General features: G+C 68.9%; 4 protein-coding genes across 4 annotated transcripts; 3 read left to right on the top strand and 1 right to left on the bottom strand.

Annotated features, from left to right (window-relative positions):
• Positions 1–769: 769 nt before the first annotated feature.
• Positions 770–6999, top strand: EMIHUDRAFT_451545 (hypothetical protein; the record flags this gene model as incomplete). Its single annotated transcript, XM_005768744.1, has 11 exons — positions 770–1192; positions 1421–1585; positions 2221–2319; positions 2530–2913; positions 3127–3291; positions 3717–4029; positions 4333–4892; positions 5361–5777; positions 5841–6017; positions 6167–6490; positions 6665–6999. 11 exons carry the CDS (start codon positions 770–772, stop codon positions 6917–6919), a joined length of 3282 nt encoding a protein of 1093 aa, XP_005768801.1. The 3' UTR covers positions 6920–6999.
• A 2122-nt stretch (positions 7000–9121) lies between these two features.
• Positions 9122–11956, top strand: EMIHUDRAFT_436574 (hypothetical protein). Its single transcript, XM_005768745.1, has 10 exons — positions 9122–9202; positions 9285–9475; positions 9550–9619; positions 9819–9923; positions 10096–10203; positions 10426–10500; positions 10612–10671; positions 10866–11032; positions 11246–11319; positions 11420–11956. Exons 1-10 carry the CDS (start codon positions 9152–9154, stop codon positions 11518–11520), a joined length of 1002 nt encoding a protein of 333 aa, XP_005768802.1. The 5' UTR covers positions 9122–9151; the 3' UTR covers positions 11521–11956.
• Positions 11957–12237: 281 nt separating this feature from the next.
• Positions 12238–14407, top strand: EMIHUDRAFT_210759 (hypothetical protein; the record flags this gene model as incomplete). The annotated part of the gene is made up of 4 exons (XM_005768746.1): positions 12238–13245; positions 13420–13631; positions 14020–14099; positions 14178–14407. The coding sequence occupies 4 exons, from the start codon at positions 12238–12240 to the stop codon at positions 14405–14407; spliced, it is 1530 nt and encodes a 509-aa protein (XP_005768803.1).
• Positions 14408–15403: 996 nt separating this feature from the next.
• EMIHUDRAFT_210760 (hypothetical protein) lies at positions 15404–16550 on the bottom strand (the record flags this gene model as incomplete). The annotated part of the gene is made up of 4 exons (XM_005768747.1): positions 15404–15877; positions 15946–16011; positions 16081–16218; positions 16287–16550. The coding sequence occupies 4 exons, from the start codon at positions 16548–16550 to the stop codon at positions 15404–15406; spliced, it is 942 nt and encodes a 313-aa protein (XP_005768804.1).
• Between the last annotated feature and the right edge of the window lie 10 nt (positions 16551–16560).

Consider the following 16560-nt stretch of genomic DNA (forward strand, 5'->3'; position numbering starts at 1 on the left):
ACGACCTCCTCAACCCCTCGCCGGCAGCGCGCCGCAAGCAGGTCCTCCTGGAGGAGGGCTGGCCTCGCGGCGAGTTGCCTTCCAAGGTGGGGTTGCGCGAGCACATGCAGGCTCGCGCTGCGCTGCGGTATAAGGTGGGCCTGGCTACCATGGCAATGCCGCTGAGACCGGTGAGTACTTGTACGACCCGAGCTACGCGCCGACGCTGGACATCGGACAAGTGGTCCACACGCTGAACAGAATGTTCAATCTCAATGTCCCACCCCCCTGCGCGCGGGCCTTCTAGGCCCGCGGGTAGTCTCCCCCCATCCCCAGGGCCTCCAGGGCTCGCACCTCAACCTCTCATAGACCAGCGCAAAGCGACGTATTTTCTTGTCAAAACAAGGCTGTGAAGAGCGTCAAAAAGCGCAGCAGCCAACTGGCTCAAATGGATGAGGAGACGGCGGCGAAGACGGCGGCGGAGGCGGCGGTGGAGGAGGCGGCGGCGGCGGCGGCAGAGGAGGAGGCGGAGGCGGCGGCGGAGGCGGAGGCGGCGGCGGAGGCGGAGGCAGCGGAGGCGGCGGAGGCGGAGGCGGAGGCGGAGGTGAAGGCGGAGGCGGCGCGAAAGGCGGAGGCGGAGGCCGAGGCGGCGGCGGCGACGGCTGCAGCGGCAGCAGCAGAGGTGGAGCAGCGGGCGGCGGCAGCCCTCTGCTGTGCTGGGGATGCGGCTTCAGGCGGCGGCGGCGGCGGCGGGGAGGCGGCTGGCGGCGGCATGGCTGGTGCGGAGGGAATGGCTGAGCAGGAGGAGGAGGAGGCAGCCGAGCCAGCAGCGCCGCCCTTGCAGAGGGAGGCGGAGGGCTTGCGCTTGCACCTCTCTAGCAGCAGCAGCACCGGCTACCAGAGTGTTTACAAGCTGCCCTCTGGCCGCTTCGCCCTCTCGCCCTCTGGCCCTCTCGCCGCGCAGAGCCCGCGGCTCTTTCTTGGCTCCTTCGGCACAGCGGTGGAGGCAGCTGCGGCTTACGCGAGGGCGGTCGGCGAGCCACCGGCGGCGTCAGAGTTTGAGGGCGTGCGCTTGCACCTCTCCAGCAGCAGCAGCACCGGCTACGAGGGCGTGCGCAGGCACGCCTCCGGCAAGTTCGTGGCGACTCGCTACGAGCACGGAAGGCAGGTCCACGTCGGCCTCTATGACACGGCGGTGGAGGCGGCGCGGGCGGTCGCGGACCCGGCGGCGGCGGCGGCGGCGGCGGCGGCGGCGGCGGCGGCGGCGGCGGCGGCTGCGGCGGCGGCGGCGGCGGAGGCGGAGGCGGCGGCGGCAGAGGTGGAGCAGCGGGCGGCGGCGGCGGCAGCGGCGGCGGCGGAGGCGGCGGCGGCAGAGGTGGAGCAGCGGGCGGCGGCGGCGGCGGCGGCGGCAGCTCTGCTCAACGTCGAGACGGCATGGGAGGCGGCCTCGGGCGAGGGCGAGGGCGAGGGCGAGGCGACTTTCGACGCGTCGCCCGTGGCGGAGGCGGAGGGCTTGCGCTTGCACCTCTCCAGCAGCAACAGCACCGGCTACAGGGGCGTGTACACCAGCGGCGGCCGCTTCATGGCGCAGCGCATGGTGAACAAGGTGCAGAACAACCTCGGCACCTTCGACACGGCGGTGGAGGCGGCGGTGGCGTACGCGCGCGCGGTCGCAGAGGAGGCGGCGGTGCGACGGGGCGGCGGGGAGGAGGGGGCGTCGGAGGGGGGGGGCTCGGACAGGTCCGTGCTGCCGAAGGCGCCGCAGCTGCACGTTGGGGCCAAGGTGCGCGCCCGCTTCGGCGCGACCGCGCTTGGCGCTGTCGGCACAAAGTTCTACCTGGTGACGGCGGCCCCATCGGATCTCGGCCACATCTCGGCCACATCTCGGGTAGATCTCGGCCGCATCTCGGCCACATCTCGGCGACATCTCGGCGACATCTCGGCCACACTCGGCTACATCTCCCACAGGGGGCGGTGACAAGGCTGCACGCCGACGGGAGGGCGGACATCGCCTACGACGACGGGGACGAGGAGGAGGGCGTCGACCCCAAGTGGATCAAAGACCGGATCGAAGACTGCCACCCGGCCAGGGCGGCGGCAGCCCAAGCGGCAACAGTAGGCACGGTGGTGGCGCCGACGGCGCAGGCGGTGGCTGCCGGCGAGGCGTCTGTGCCTTCCTCAGCAATCCAGGTGGGGCTTGTGCCTACAGCGCCGCCACGGCGGGCACCGCTCGCGGCTGAGGCGGAGGGCTTGCGCTTGCACCTCTCCAGCAACAACACCACCGGCTACAAGGGCGTGTTCCGGCAGTCCAAATCCCACCGATTCGAGGCAAAGCGCAGGGTGGGCAAGAGTCGCGTCGCCCTCGGCACCTTCGACACGGCGGTGGAGGCGGCGGTGGCGTACGCGCGGGCGGTCGCTGAGGAGGCGGCGGCGCCGGCCGGGCCGGCAGCGCCGGCGAGCGGGCCAGCCCAAGCGGCAACAGTAGGCACGGTGGTGGCGCCGACGGAGTCGCAGGCGGGCCTCGCGTCAGCCGCCAGCGTCGTGGGGCAGGAGGGCATGGCTGGGGCGGAGGCGGAGGGCTTGCGCTTGCACCTCTCTAGCAGCAGCAGCACCGGCTACAAGAGTGTTTACAAGCTGCCCTCTGGCCGCTTCGCCCTCTCGCCCTCTGGCCCTCTCGCCGCGCAGAGCCCGCGGCTCTTTCTTGGCTCCTTCGGCACAGCGGTGGAGGCAGCTGCGGCTTACGCGAGGGCGGTCGGCGAGCCACCGGCGGCGTCAGAGTTTGAGGGCGTGCGCTTGCACCTCTCCAGCAGCAGCAGCACCGGCTACGAGGGCGTGCGCAGGCACGCCTCCGGCAAGTTCGTGGCGACTCGCTACGAGCACGGAAGGCAGGTCCACGTCGGCCTCTATGACACGGCGGTGGAGGCGGCGCGGGCGGTCGCGGACCCGGCGGCGGCGGCGGCGGCGGCGGCGGCGGCGGCGGCGGCGGCGGCGGCGGAGGCGGAGGCGGAGGCGGCGGCGGCAGAGGTGGAGCAGCGGGCGGCGGCGGCGGCGGCGGCGGAGGCGGAGGCGGCGGCGGCAGAGGTGGAGCAGCGGGCGGCGGCGGCGGCGGCGGCGGCAGCTCTGCTCAACGTCGAGACGGCATGGGAGGCGGCCTCGGGCGAGGGCGAGGGCGAGGGCGAGGCGACTTTCGACGCGTCGCCCGTGGCGGAGGCGGAGGGCTTGCGCTTGCACCTCTCCAGCAGCAACAGCACCGGCTACAGGGGCGTGTACACCAGCGGCGGCCGCTTCATGGCGCAGCGCATGGTGAACAAGGTGCAGAACAACCTCGGCACCTTCGACACGGCGGTGGAGGCGGCGGTGGCGTACGCGCGCGCGGTCGCAGAGGAGGCGGCGGTGCGACGGGGCGGCGGGGAGGAGGGGGCGTCGGAGGGGGGGGGCTCGGACAGGTCCGTGCTGCCGAAGGCGCCGCAGCTGCACGTTGGGGCCAAGGTGCGCGCCCGCTTCGGCGCGACCGCGCTTGGCGCTGTCGGCACAAAGTTCTACCCGGTGACGGCGGCCCCATCGGATCTCGGCCACATCTCGGCCACATCTCGGGTAGATCTCGGCCGCATCTCGGCCACATCTCGGCGACATCTCGGCGACATCTCGGCCACACTCGGCTACATCTCCCACAGGGGGCGGTGACAAGGCTGCACGCCGACGGGAGGGCGGACATCGCCTACGACGACGGGGACGAGGAGGAGGGCGTCGACCCCAAGTGGATCAAAGACCGGATCGAAGACTGCCACCCGGCCAGGGCGGCCCAAGCGGCAACAGTAGGCACGGTGGTGGCGCCGACGGCGCAGGCGGTGGCTGCCGGCGAGGCGTCTGTGCCTTCCTCAGCAATCCAGGTGGGGCCTGTGCCTGCGGCGCCGCCACGGCGGGCACCGCTCGCGGCTGAGGCGGAGGGCTTGCGCTTGCACCTCTCCAGCAACAACACCACCGGCTACAAGGGCGTGTTCCGGCAGTCCAAATCCCACCGATTCGAGGCAAAGCGCAGGGTGGGCAAGAGTCGCGTCGCCCTCGGCACTTTCGACACGGCGGTGGAGGCGGCGGTGGCGTACGCGCGGGCGGTCGCTGAGGAGGCGGCGGCGCCGGCCGGGCCGGCAGCGCCGGCGAGCGGGCCAGCCCAAGCGGCAACAGTAGGCACGGTGGTGGCGCCGACGGAGTCGCAGGCGGGCCTCGCGTCAGCCGCCAGCGTCGTGGGGCAGGAGGGCATGGCTGGGGCGGAGGCGGAGGGCGGGGAGGAGGGTGAGGCGGCGGCTGGGCTGGTGACGGAGTCCGAGGGCTACCGGCTGCACCTGTCCTCAAGAGGCGGGGGGGCGAGGAAGCTCAAGACTGACGGCAAGAGCTCCACGGGCTACCTGGGTGTCTTCCGCCGCGAGGATTGCGGCAGACTCAAGTTTGTCGCGCAGGTGAGCCTGCACGACGGGCATCGCATGCGGCTGACGTACCTCGGCGTCTTCCCCACCGCGGTGAAGGCGGCGGTGGCGGTCGCCAAGGCGAAGCTGCGGTCGTCCTCCGGCGGGCCTTCCGCAGCAGTCCAGGTGGGGCCTGTGCCTACAGCGCCGCCACGGCGGGCACCGCTCGTGGCTGAGGCGGAGGGCTTGCGCTTGCACGTCTCCAGCCGCAACAACAACACCACCGGCTACAACGGCGTGGTCAAGGACGGCTCGCGCTTCAAGGCGCAGGACAGGCGGGGCGGAAAGGCTGTCTCCCTCGGCACCTTTGACACGGCGGTGGAGGCGGCGGTGGCGTACGCGCGGGCGGTCGGGCAGGCTCCTGCCCAGGGGTCGGCTGCGGCCGGCAGCGAGGCGCTCGACTCGGACGAGGGCGAGGGCGAGGACGAGGAGGGCGAGGCCCGCTGCTTGTGGGTCGCCTGCGACCGGTGCGACAGGTGGCGGCGGCTGCCCGCCGAGACGCCGGGCCCGCTCCCTGCCGAGTGGTTCTGCTGGATGCACCCGGACCCGGCTCGCCGGCAGTGCGAGGCGCCGGAGGATGAGTGGGAGGAGGACTCGGGGGCGGCGGACGCGGCGGAGAATGGCTTGGAGGAGGGTGCGGGAGTGGCAGCGGCGGTGGCGGAGCCGATGGACGAGGAGGACGAGGCGGCGGGCGAGGCCTACCGGGTGGACGCGGAGGTGGATGAGGAGGCTACGGAAGGGGAGGCTACGGATGAGGAGGCTACGGATGAGGAGGCCGAGGCGGCAGACGGCGACGTTGTGGTTGCGGAGGCGGCAGGAGCGGCGGCGGAGGCGGCGGGGGCGGAGGGGGCGGAGGAGGCGGGGGCGGCGGGGGCGGCGGGGGCGGCGGGCGCTCCGCACAAGCGGATCCGCACGTCGAAGCGTCCATACGAGCCGCCGGAAGGGCCGCCGCCAAAGCGGCGTTCGACTGTTGCGCCTTCATGCGGCCTCCCGGCCAACGACGAGAGCGCGCCATTCCACGCGCCGCCCGCCGAGGCCGCGGTCGTGCTCTGCGGCAACACGCACGAGTGCAACGGCGGCGCCTTTGGCTGCATTCTGCCGGCAGGCCACGGCGGGCCGCACGACTTGACGCTGCCGGCCAAGCGGGCGCGCTGCGCGAAGCGCCCGTTCGACCCGGCGAACGTCGAAGCGGCTGCCGCGCTCGGGTCGCAGGGCAGGCTGCAGTCGCCGGAGCTTGGGGCGGCGGAGGCGGCGCTTCTCGCAAAGCTGCTGGCGGTGGCGGCGCGCTTGAAGGACGAGGGCTCGCCCGAGGCGACGGTGCACGTCGATGGCCAGTGGGTGAGGACGAGCTGCGGGGACACGGTCGGTACTTTGGGCTCTCACCTCTCCTCGTCTCTGCAGGCGGTGCACTGGAGGCCGCGGGCTACTCAGGCCACCTTTGCGGGCGACTACTACGCGTTCCGCCTCGCCGAGCCCGCCCGCCACTACCGCTCGCGAGTCGAGCTGGTCAAGGCACTCGAAGCGGAGCTGATACCGGACCCGTGCTGCCTCGCCTCAGACCTGTCGCGGTCTTGTTCTGTCAGGCGCTCTCCGACTCGAGCGCTCCGCCCCTCGCGCCACCCGCGCCCGCGCCGCCACCCGCGCCCGCCTTCCAGACCGCCGCCCCCGCCGCCGCCGCCGCCCCCGCCGCCACTTGCTGCGAGTGCGGCACTTTGCTCGACGACGAGGCGGGCGAGGTGATGGCGCCCTCCGTCGGGTGCGACGCCGGCGGCTGCTCGCGCTGGGCTTGCCTGGCGTGCGCCGGCTTCAGGAGCGAGGCGGAGGCGGGGCGCAAGACGTGGTTCTGCACGCTTCACGCGCCGGCAGTGGCGGTGGTGGCGGAGGCAGAGGGCTTGCGCTTGCACCTCTCCAGCATCAGCAGCACCGGGTACAGGGGCGTGTCGCACCCCTCTTCTGGCCGGTTCCAGGCGAGGCACAATTTGGGTGGAAAGGATGTCTCCCTCGGCTGCTTTGGCTCGGCGGTGGAGGCGGCGGTGGCGTACGCGCGGGCGGTCGGCGAGGAGGGGCCGGCGCCGCCGCCGCGCCCCGCGAAGCGCCCGCGCGAGTCTGCCGCTGCGCCCGCGCCAGAGCCCACCGCCCCTTCCTCCGCTCCCGCCGCCGCCGCCGCCGCCGCCGCCTCCTTTGCCCCGCCCGCGCCCTCCCTGCCTCCGAGCCGCCTCTTCGAGCTCCTGCCCGACGGCCGCACCGTCCACAAAGAGGCGCCTCCCGACAATGGCGGCATGGCGGCCGTCGCCGACGCGCTCGGGCGCATCGGGCTGCAGTCCTACGCCGCCGCGTTTGACTCCGAGGGCTTCGACGACATCGACTTTCTGCTCGGGCTGGACAGAGCCGAGCGGGCCGCTGTGGCGACGGCGACGGGCATGGATGCCAAACCGGGGCACGCGGGGAAGTGGGTCAGGTTTGGCTTCGGGGTGCCTTGACAATCACCAATTCAGTACGTTTTCCCGTCGTGCCCTCCTTCTCTTCTCTTATTCATAACAGCAGTGAGGGACTGTGTGAGAATTCGATTGTTCCCTCTCGCAGCCGCGAGCTGCGCTGCGGGGTGCCGGTGGTATAGCCGTACGTATGTCTCTCGCTCTGTATCGTGGTATGGTGAATGTTGAGTGCAAAGAAAGTAGAAATGTCGGGGTTAGACTCACTGCCACCTCTTGCTCTCCGTCGACCCCATCCCGTTACAGGCGGCGTAGCAGCAGCCACGCTGCCGCCCAACTTCCGTATCCCGCCACCAACAAACCCGGCAGCGTCGGAGGGCCGCCAGTCTTACGGACCACCGCGAGCGCGCCGCAGCAAAAGCCCGCCAGCGCAAGCACGCCCTTTATGCACGAGGTCAAAAACTGGTCCAAGGCTGCGCTGCTCGACCCGCCAGCTGAAGGAGCAGCGCGGCGCACGAGCCAGAGGCTCAGAGGCACTCCGGTGGGAGCCGTGGAGAAGACGGCTGCGAGAAGCGGCGAGCTCGAGCGGGCCGCTGCCGAGACGGCGACGAGCACGAGCATCGAGACGACCAGGTCCATCGCCGCTGCTCCACCGCCGCCCCCACGCAGCCGCATCGCCTTGCGCTGCTGCTCCTCGCGGAGCTCGTCGGCGGTCGGATTGTACGTGATTATGCCAGCTAGAAGAGCCAGCGTCGGCACCGTGAGGAGGGTCACAAAGAGCCGCCTCGACGACTCGGGGACGGTGACCGTCTCCTCAGCAGGCGAGTAGGGTCGGAAGAGCGCAGCACCGTCGTCCCCATCCTCATCCGCTTGCGAAATTCGCAGGCGAGTGGGCGGGGCACGAGCGGCGACGGCGGGGAGCTTGATTTCTGGGCGCGGACGAGCGAGGGCGGCCGAGGTGAGAGAGAGCGTGATCTGGTAGTGCATGGCTGTCGGCAGTCTGGCGCGCGGATTTCTTTTTACATTTATTGGAAAGGAGGAAGTAAATTGCACCTTCCTACATACATACATACATTTGCTAGAAGAACCCCCCAAAAGAAAGGAAGAAAGAAAACAGACAACCCAAGGGAAAGAAACAAAACCAAACGATAGGATTTCTTGTTTTACTTGCCCGACGCGCGACGGCAGCCATGGGGCGGCTGGTGCCCACGCACTTCTCGGGCAAGGGCCGCTGGGTCGCCGGCGAGGAGCCGAAGGAGCTGGAATTCGTCGACGGGGTGTTGTGCGAGGTGGTGTATGCGCTGGATATTAAGCAGCTGCGCTGGATGGATCGAGAAGAACATCCAGCCCGGCACAAAGCGCGTGCAGGCGCGCTTGCGGGCGGAGGAGCTCGCGATGAAGAACGGCGACAACGAGCGTGTGGTGGAGGCGCGCCCGGTGCGGGTCCCGCCCCGGCCGTTGGTGGATGGACCCGCCGGCGCGAGTGGCGCGTGGGGCGGGACCCGGCGCCGACCAGGAGGACTTTGCGCTCCGACGCGAGAGTGGCTCCGGTGCTCCTTCGGGATGTGCATGAGTGATCGCGACCGCGAGGTGGTGAGGGAGGCGGTGCGGGAGCGGATCCGCCCGGTGGAGGAGGCGGGGAAGATGCTGGAATGGGACTGGGGGAGTGAGAGAGAGATTTTTAGCAATACCAAACAACTCTAACACTCACACGTAATTTGGGGCCTGGAGCCCTGTTCACGCGCGCGCGAGACGTGCAGACAGGGTTGCCAGGTGAGAGCGAATGGCGCGGTTCACGCCTCGCACAACAGAGAGAGAGATGCGCTCTGCATGGTGGGACATAAAAGAGAGCGAGTACTTGGGCGAGTAGGCCGTGCGGTCAACGCTGCCGCGCGCGACTTTGCGCGCGAGGCGGCGCAGCTTGAGAACGGCGGTGGGCGAGAAGCCGCCGCCGAACGTCTCGTGGAGCAGCAGGTTGAAGTTGTTGCGCTTGACAAAGATCGCGTCGTGGTAGAAACCGCGATGCGCCTTGACGTAGCCGTGGCCGGTCTTGTGGTCGAGTGAGTGAGCGGCTCGCGGTTGCCGAGTCGTGCCTGCCATCCCGTGTCGCGGAAGCGAGGCGGCTAGCAGCACAGGAGCCCTGGGTGGTGGGGTGGGAGTGTGTGGGTGCCCGCGCCGCCTAGCTCTGCGGACGGGAGCCTCCACCCCTCACGTACGGGTCATGTAGCCCCCACAAATTGTTCCGGCGCCCTCTGGACCCGCGAACAAGAGCCTCCACCCATGGCCAAGCTCGGAGAGGGCGACGACCGGTGGATCGTCAAGGAGCGGGAGGTGCGTGGCCTCCACGTGCCTGCGAGGGCAGCCACGCCACTGCGCCGGCCGCTCCACTGCTCTCGCCCTCTCCCGCCGGCAGGACGGCCGCAATGTGAACAACTGGCACTGGTCGGAGACGAGCTACACGGAGTGGGCACGCGAGAAGCTCGGCGCACGCTTCGAGGGCGTCGCCATCGGCGACGGCACGCGCAGCGCCGGCAAGCTCCTCTCTCTCGAGACGATGAAGGGAGATGTGACTGTGCAGTCGCGCAAGCAGAAGCGCTTCCCTCTGTGCGCGGCACGGGTGGCGGGTCGGGCGCTGCTCGTCCATAGCACCGACCGGCTCGCTCCGTCCCTTCTCCCAGGTACGAGCTCGAGCTCACCATCCGATGGGAAGGCCAGCTCTTTGATGCGAGCGGAGGGACGGCCGTGGAGGCGCGCTCTCTCTCTCTCCCTCCTCCCTCCTCCCTCCTCCCTCTCCCTCCCTCCACTACGTCCACCTCCATCACCCTCCCACCACCTCCACCTCCGCCTCGCCACACGTAGCATGTTGCACATGCATGGCACGGAGCGAGTGAATGCACCACCAGCCAGCCCGAGCGCGCCGCCAGCCCGCCTCCCCGCCGTCCCGCAGGCAAAGGGGCGGATCAAGGTGCCCGACCTGTCCGAGGAGACGTACGACGACCTCGAGATGACGGTCCTCTGCGACGAAGAGACCGACGCAAAGAGGCCGCTCAAGGCAGAGACGAGCCGAGAGCGGGCCGAGAGGGGCGGCGAGCGGGCGGCGAGATGTCACCGGTGAGATGGCTCACAGGCGCTCGCTAGGAGGGCGTGGGGGCGTGGGGGCGTGGGGAGGGCGTGGGGAGGAGGCCGGCTGCTCGCACCGACAGCACGGCGCTCGCTGTGCGCAGGAGCTGGTCCGCAAGGAGGGCGGCAAGGCGGTGCGCGCTGCCTGCCTCGCCTTTGTCAAGGAGCTCAAGGAGACGGTGATGAAGGGGCACGAGCCGCCGCCGCAAAAGGCGCGAGATTAGCCGAGATTACCCGAGATGAAGGGGCACGAGAAACGGCGGTCTGCCTCCGGCTGCCACACCTCGGGGCCTGCCCCTCGGGGCCTGCGCCTGCCCAGCTCGGATCTGCCTCGGGTCGCTCTCGGGGGGGGGGAGGACACCTCGGCTCTCCCTCCCTCTCGCGCTACCTCGGGTCTCCCTCTGCCGCATCGCGAGCCGCTGCCGCCGCAACAGGCGCCGCCGCGCGAGCGCTTCAACGCGGGGTACGTGGCGGCGTCGGCAGAGACGGCAAAGACTGGGGCCGTCAAGGTGCCTCCTGCTCCCTCTCCCGCCGCCGCCGCCGCCACCGCTGCCGCCGCCGCCGCCGCAACGCCGCCGCCGCTTAAAGGCTTCCCCCCCCCCCCCCCCGCCCCCCGGCAGGTGGTGTACAGCTACAACCCGCCGCCGCACGTGCTGTATGAGACGCTGCTCGACACGCAGGCGACGCTTCCGAGCAGCCTCCTCCTCCGCCACCCGCCGAGCCCCATCGTGCCACAGGGCCGAGAGAGCCTCGCTGGCAAAGACGCCGCCCGCCTGTCGCTGCCGCCCGACCGGCTCCTCCCCTCCCCCTCCCTCTCCCTCCAGCCCTTGCCCCCCCTGACGCCGCGCGAACCCCGCCGCCCTCGACACCGCAGCGCATCCGAGGCATCACGGCCTCCGACGCGAGCATGTCGACTGAGGTCGGCGGCAAGCTGATGATGTTTTCGGGCGCTGTTGAGGGCGAGAACGCGGAGCTCAAACCTTTTGACGGCGAGCGGGCGGTGATCAAGTGGAAGTGGCGCTTCTCGACGTGGCAGCCGAGGTGCAGCCGAGAGGCAGCCGAGAGGCAACCGAGAGGCAGCCGCGGCGTGCGCCGCTGCTGCACCTCTTCTCGCCTCTCGCCTCCCCACCTCCCCTCCCCTCGCCTCTCCACGCGCCTCGCCCGTCTCCCCTCGCCTCTCCTCCGCCCCTCCTCGCCTTTCACACCCCGCCTCCTCTCGCTCCCCTCCCCTCCCCTCTCCCCTCCTCGCCGCAGCCACTGGTCGACGGTGCTCATCACGATGGTCAAGCAGGACGACGGCTCGACCAAGCTCACCCTCGAGCAGACAGGCGGCCCTTTGCCACACCCCTTCCCTCTCCTCTCCCTCGAGCCCCCTACCCCCCCCCCCCCTCTGACACGCCACTGACGCGTCCACGCCACGTCCGCCAGGCGTGCCGGAGGACGAGCGCGAGCGCACCGAGCGCGGGTGGAAGGGGATGCTGTTCGAGCCGATGAATGCGATGCTGGGCGGGCGCGTCATCGGCGCGTGACGACATCGCTGGCGCCGCCCTGTTTCTTGATACGCGCCTATGCGCGCCGCGCGCCGGGGTCCAGACCGGTGTGGGGTGCTCTACCTCACTCACTTTAGAACTAGCTCCGAGCAACACACACAGTCACAGAGCGAAACTCTCTCTTGTACCGTGCTTGCGAGCACACCGACATAGCACATCATAGTAACACACTATAGTAAACGCTGAGAGTCAGTTCAGTTATGAAAATAGATATACTCGAGATCTGTCAGATGGACAGCACTTATCTGTCCACACACTCACGTGCGCGGCAATGTCGAATGTCGCGGGGTCTCTCTCTCCTGTCGTCTCCCCTCATCAGGGTCATCTCTCCAGGTACGTAGCAGCAAGCAGGTTGGCTGCGCAGGTTGGCTGGGAGGATCGGTTTCGCTTCTCTCTGTAATACATGCTTTATCCCCGGCCCCGCTCTCCTGACTCCTCCCCGCGCCGGCTCCCCGTCTCAAAAGCGAACAGCGACAACGCCCACGCACACCCGTCAGTGCATGATCTGACCCTCCCCAGCGACTCCGCAAGGTGGTCGCCACGCGCGAGTCCCGGGGGTCATTCAGCCACGATCGCACCGTTCCCACACGGCCGTCCGTAGCCGCCTTCAGGACGTGTTCTTTGGGACTTCCCCACCGGGCGCCCCGGTTTCGGGAGGCGGCCGCAGGATTTCTTTTTCTCACAGCCTGCTGGTAAATGCACGCACAGAAGACTGAACTGTCTCCTCGCCTCAGCCTGACGTGCCTCCTGGGCACCCTCCTCGTCCTGCTGCTGTACTGGCTCCCTGAGCCGATCCGGTACGCACGCTGGTGTGCGTCGCAGCCGTTCGAATGCCTCGCCGTCTCCTCGCTCTCGGGCAGGCCGGCGCTGCCACTCTCGGCGGAGCGCGCGCTGCTCGTGGTGGGAACGCCGTCCTCCGGCACCACCCAGATGACGAAAGCCTTGCGCGAGCTCGGCCTCCAGGTGGCGCACGAGAACTCCGACTCGATCGGCACGGTGTGCCGCGACGGCACCGTCTCGTGGATCCACGGCGCCCTCCGCTTCTCGGAGATCGGCGACGGCAGCGAGAGGGCGTCGCTGGTGGGTGCGCTGTGCGCGCGGCCTCGGCCAAACTCGCTCGGACCATGGAGGATTGACGGCGGCGCGTGGGGGAACGGCCTCTCGTGTGCTGTCCGTGGCACTCCGTGGGGCCCGTGCTGGCAGGCAGAGTGCGAGCGGGTTCTGCGGCGCGAGATCGGCTGCGCGCGAGGCGGCGGCGGCGGCAGTCCGCGCTGCACCTCTCCCTTCCGCGCCACCCTGCTGCAAGTGCGCCACCCTCTGCACACCATCGCGTCGATGCTCGCCGCCTATTGCCACGGCCAAGACACGGCCGCCGCAGCGGACGCCTCGCTGATGCTTGACACCGCCGCGCTGCTCTTCCCGCCTCCCGCCGCGCCGCGCTCCCGAGAGGCGGCCCGCGGCAACGAGACGGCGTGCAGGCGGCCTCCGGGCCGGAGGGCGTCTCTGCGTGCCTGCGGCGGTCGTCGGAGGCGACGCCACGCAAAGGCGACGGCCGAGGCCGAGGAGGCGGCGGCGGGCGAGTGCTCCCGGCGGATCGGATGGTTCTGGGTGCAATACAATGCGCGGATGCTCTCGCTGCGCCCGCCCCCTCGCGTGTACCGCGTCGAGGCCACGTCGGCGTGCGACGTGCTCCGCTTGGCCGGAGTCCTCGACTCGGCCGCCTCCGCCGCCTCCGCCTCTGCCACGCCCGCCGTGGCCGCCGCAGACTCAGCGCCGAGAGCAGAAGGCGAGCGAGCTGGAGAGGCGAGGCTAGCAGAAGGTGGGGGTACGTTGCCGCTCTCTACCGCCGCGGCGTTGCGCGTGCGGTGCGGCGGCCAGGACGAGGCGCGAACACGCCGCGGCGGCGGCGGCCATGGGCAGACGCACGGCACAGTCAACGTGAGAAACGGGCGAGGAGGCTCGCGCCGGCTGGAGGTGACGCTCGACTCGCTTCGGCGGGCGGACGCTGCTTTGGCGGCGGAGGTGGCGTCGCTCGCCGGCCGCTTCGGCTACAACCTCTCGCTGTTTACCCATGTGGCACACCGCGAAAGGTGAGGTGACTTGATATATTTCCAATAAAATAAATAAAAACGGACACCTCTAGCTCTACTAGGAGATGGGTGAAAAGGAACAGGTCCCCGCCCTTGCGATCTTTGTGCAGGGTTCTTTGTGGGTGTGGTCGGCGACTAGCCGGGGTCGTCCTCCCCGATGGGGGGGACTAGCACTAGCCGTCTTCCACATGGTCCCTCGGGTCCCTGCTGCTGCCTGCTCCTAATCTCTTCGTACATCCTCCTGCTGATCTCCGCAACGTCCTGCTCCCTCCCTCGTCTCGCCCTGCGCGACTGCTCCGCCTCACCGTCGGACCCCGTCGTCTGCCCTGCGTCGTCTGGCGGCGGGTCCTCCGCATAGTCGGTTGAGGTCGCCGCCCTCCTTGTGTAGGGGGCCCACAGCGCCCCAAAATCCACCAGTGTGGGATTTCGCGCAATCGCTTGACTCTGAAAAGCTCGCATATCCCTGCGGTGAGCGCTGTGGTCGCCGCAGACTGGCTCCAACTTGACGGCGGCATGGAGACGTGATGCCTCCATGCCGCCGTCAAGTCGAAATCGACATGCGAGTCGATCTTTGGCCCGCGACAAACAGTGCTGCGACCGCGAAGTGGCGGTGGACATGCTCCCATGTTGCCGACGCGGCGCCGGAGTGGCCGGCGCTGCTCGCCGCGACCACGACGGCTACTCCGATGCTCCGGGCCGACCCGTCCTACCCGACGGTGGCACTCTTCCACGTCTCGCTCACGCTGAGAAAATTTCTGAAACGGCGTGCAGCATAGTCGCCGACGAGTCGGTCCGCGTGCCTCCCCGTGTCGCGCATCGTTCTCACCCATCCATAAACTCACTTTGGCCTCACTAAAGCGAAGTCTGAATCCTTAATCCTCAGATTTTAGATTAGGACGCTGTGGGCCCTCTACCTTGTGCCTCTTCCCAAGCAACGTTCCCTCTCGGCGGCCGATGCCGTCTGCTCCGACTCCACCGTCCCCGGGTCTGCCCTGCTCTCGTCTGCGATAGTTTCTGTTTCGTCATCACCGGCGTCGCTCCTCTTCTTTCTCCTCTTCTTGTATGCTCTTTGCACATCGCGACGCGTCGATTCCTTTTCGCGTAAGCACCACCCTGAAGCCCGCCCAGCAGCTGAACCGCTCCCTAAGTCGAAGGAGCATCATCAGTCTCACCACTTCGCTCGCTGCCCACCGTCTCCGCTCCCTCCCGCTTGAGCCGCCGAGCCGCCGTCGCGGCCCTCGTTTTCGTCCCACTGGCTGTTGGCCCGTCCCTGCGTTGCCTCCGTTATCCCTCCTCCTCCGCGACTCCCTCAAGGCCGGCCGGGCCTCCTTATATTTATAGGTGCACGCGGTCTCTTTGTGTTTTCTGTGGAGCATGTTGTGTGTACAAGGCACGAGCAAGGGAGGAAGGGAGCAGGATTTCACGCCCCTCTTGCAGCGCGGAGGAGAACACCAGTCTCGCATGTGAGGAGAGTGTGAGCTCTCGCGGTCTCACGTCAGCTCCACGTGCTCAGGCCTCAGCTCTGAGCTCTCTCTTCGGACTCTTCTTCGTCTCCTCGCGCTCACAAACATATTCAAATCGCGCGCTGCGTGCGCTGCACCTCCGCGATGTGCGCGAGATTTACACATATTTCCCCTCACATCGGATCCTGCTTCCTGGCCGACGGAGAGCTCTCGAGCCCTCGAGCCGATGACTCCCGCTCCCCTGTGTCCCCGGCCGACCCCCGTATTACGGCTTTACACGGTCTGCCACACAAGGCACGATGGCTTTGCTCACAGCTTCGCGGAGCACTTGCACGACTTCTTGTGCGCCTTCCAATGCAGTGCCTGGCAATCCTTGCTGCAGTAGCTGACGGCCTTGCAGCGGGAGCACTGGAGCCCGGCGAAGACTCCCGTCGAGCAACTTGGATTTGCGCACGCCTTCACTGCCTTGGTCACGGGCGGCGGAGTGTCCATAGTGAGCGCCAGCGAATCGTGGAGCCCCGTGGCGAACCACGCTCCGAGGAGGTCGGTTAGGGGAGCGGACACAGCAGCAGAGCCGAGGCAGGCCCCGAGGCCCAGCACGCGCGATATTTCATCGATGTCGAAGGGGGTGTCTTCGAGAGGTGGGAGCAGGCGCTGCTCGGGGAGGGCCGAAAGACTTGACCACGGGACCGGCTGCTCGTTGACGAGAGAGAGGAGGCACGAGGGGCAAACGAGCCGCGGCGTCCAAAAGCCGGGCTCGCCTGACACAAACGAGAGATGTACCTCAGGAACAATATTCATTGAATGGATGAGATGCGCAGGACCGCGCCCTTCCGCTCCAGCGTGAGAACCGCGTTCTCCTTGACGTCAGGCTCGTTCGGCTTGCTGCACGGCGGATCGAGCAGCCGCTCGCAGACCTACATGCTTTCAGCATTGTTGTGTGTTTGCAAACCCACCCCAGTACAGTTTGTACACGTCTTCCGCACCGGGCAACGAACAAGGCTGGCCAGCAGATCCACCGGCCCATCTTGCAGGGCCTCGAGCGAGCGCATGTCGTACGCGCTGACGGTGCAGCCACCCGCCACGACGAGGGCGTGGTCGGGGAGTGCCAGAAGCGCGCACACCTGCAAAAACGGGGCGCGGCCGTGCGCTGTGGTCGGGCGGCAGGTGCGGTACGTTGGGCGTCGGGTACCGGGCACCGTGCCAAGCAGGCTGCCACCCTTGTGCTACTACAGCACGCCTGTCCGCCCTTGAAGTAGTCATCGTCATCGCCGCCACGCTTTCGAAGCGCGCACGGCTCCAGCTGTAGGATCTCAAGTCGGTAGTTTGCGGCGGCGCCGCCGACCGTGCCCGCTGACGGCTTGAGGTTTCGGCTCTGCGAGCTGCTGCTCCGGCCGGCGCTCTGCGGTGGTGCTGCCCCGCGCGGCACTGCGGATCCCTTTTTGGAGCGTGGCATGGCGAGTGGG

Source organism: Emiliania huxleyi, assembly GCF_000372725.1.
Source record: "Emiliania huxleyi CCMP1516 unplaced genomic scaffold EMIHUscaffold_45, whole genome shotgun sequence".
In the NCBI taxonomy this organism is placed as follows: Eukaryota; Haptophyta; order Isochrysidales; family Noelaerhabdaceae; genus Emiliania; species Emiliania huxleyi.

What these genes read in the sequence shown, in the direction of transcription:
- EMIHUDRAFT_436574 (XM_005768745.1), top strand. Translation starts at nt 9,152, where the DNA reads ATGGCCAAGCTCGGAGAGGGCGACGACCGGTGGATCGTCAAGGAGCGG. An exon ending in ACGAGCCGCCGCCGCAAAAG is followed by an intron (nt 10,204 to 10,425) that starts GCGCGAGATTAG and finishes CCGCCGCAACAG; the next exon opens with GCGCCGCCGCGCGAGCGCTT. An exon ending in GCTCACCCTCGAGCAGACAG is followed by an intron (nt 11,320 to 11,419) that starts GCGGCCCTTTGC and finishes CACGTCCGCCAG; the next exon opens with GCGTGCCGGAGGACGAGCGC.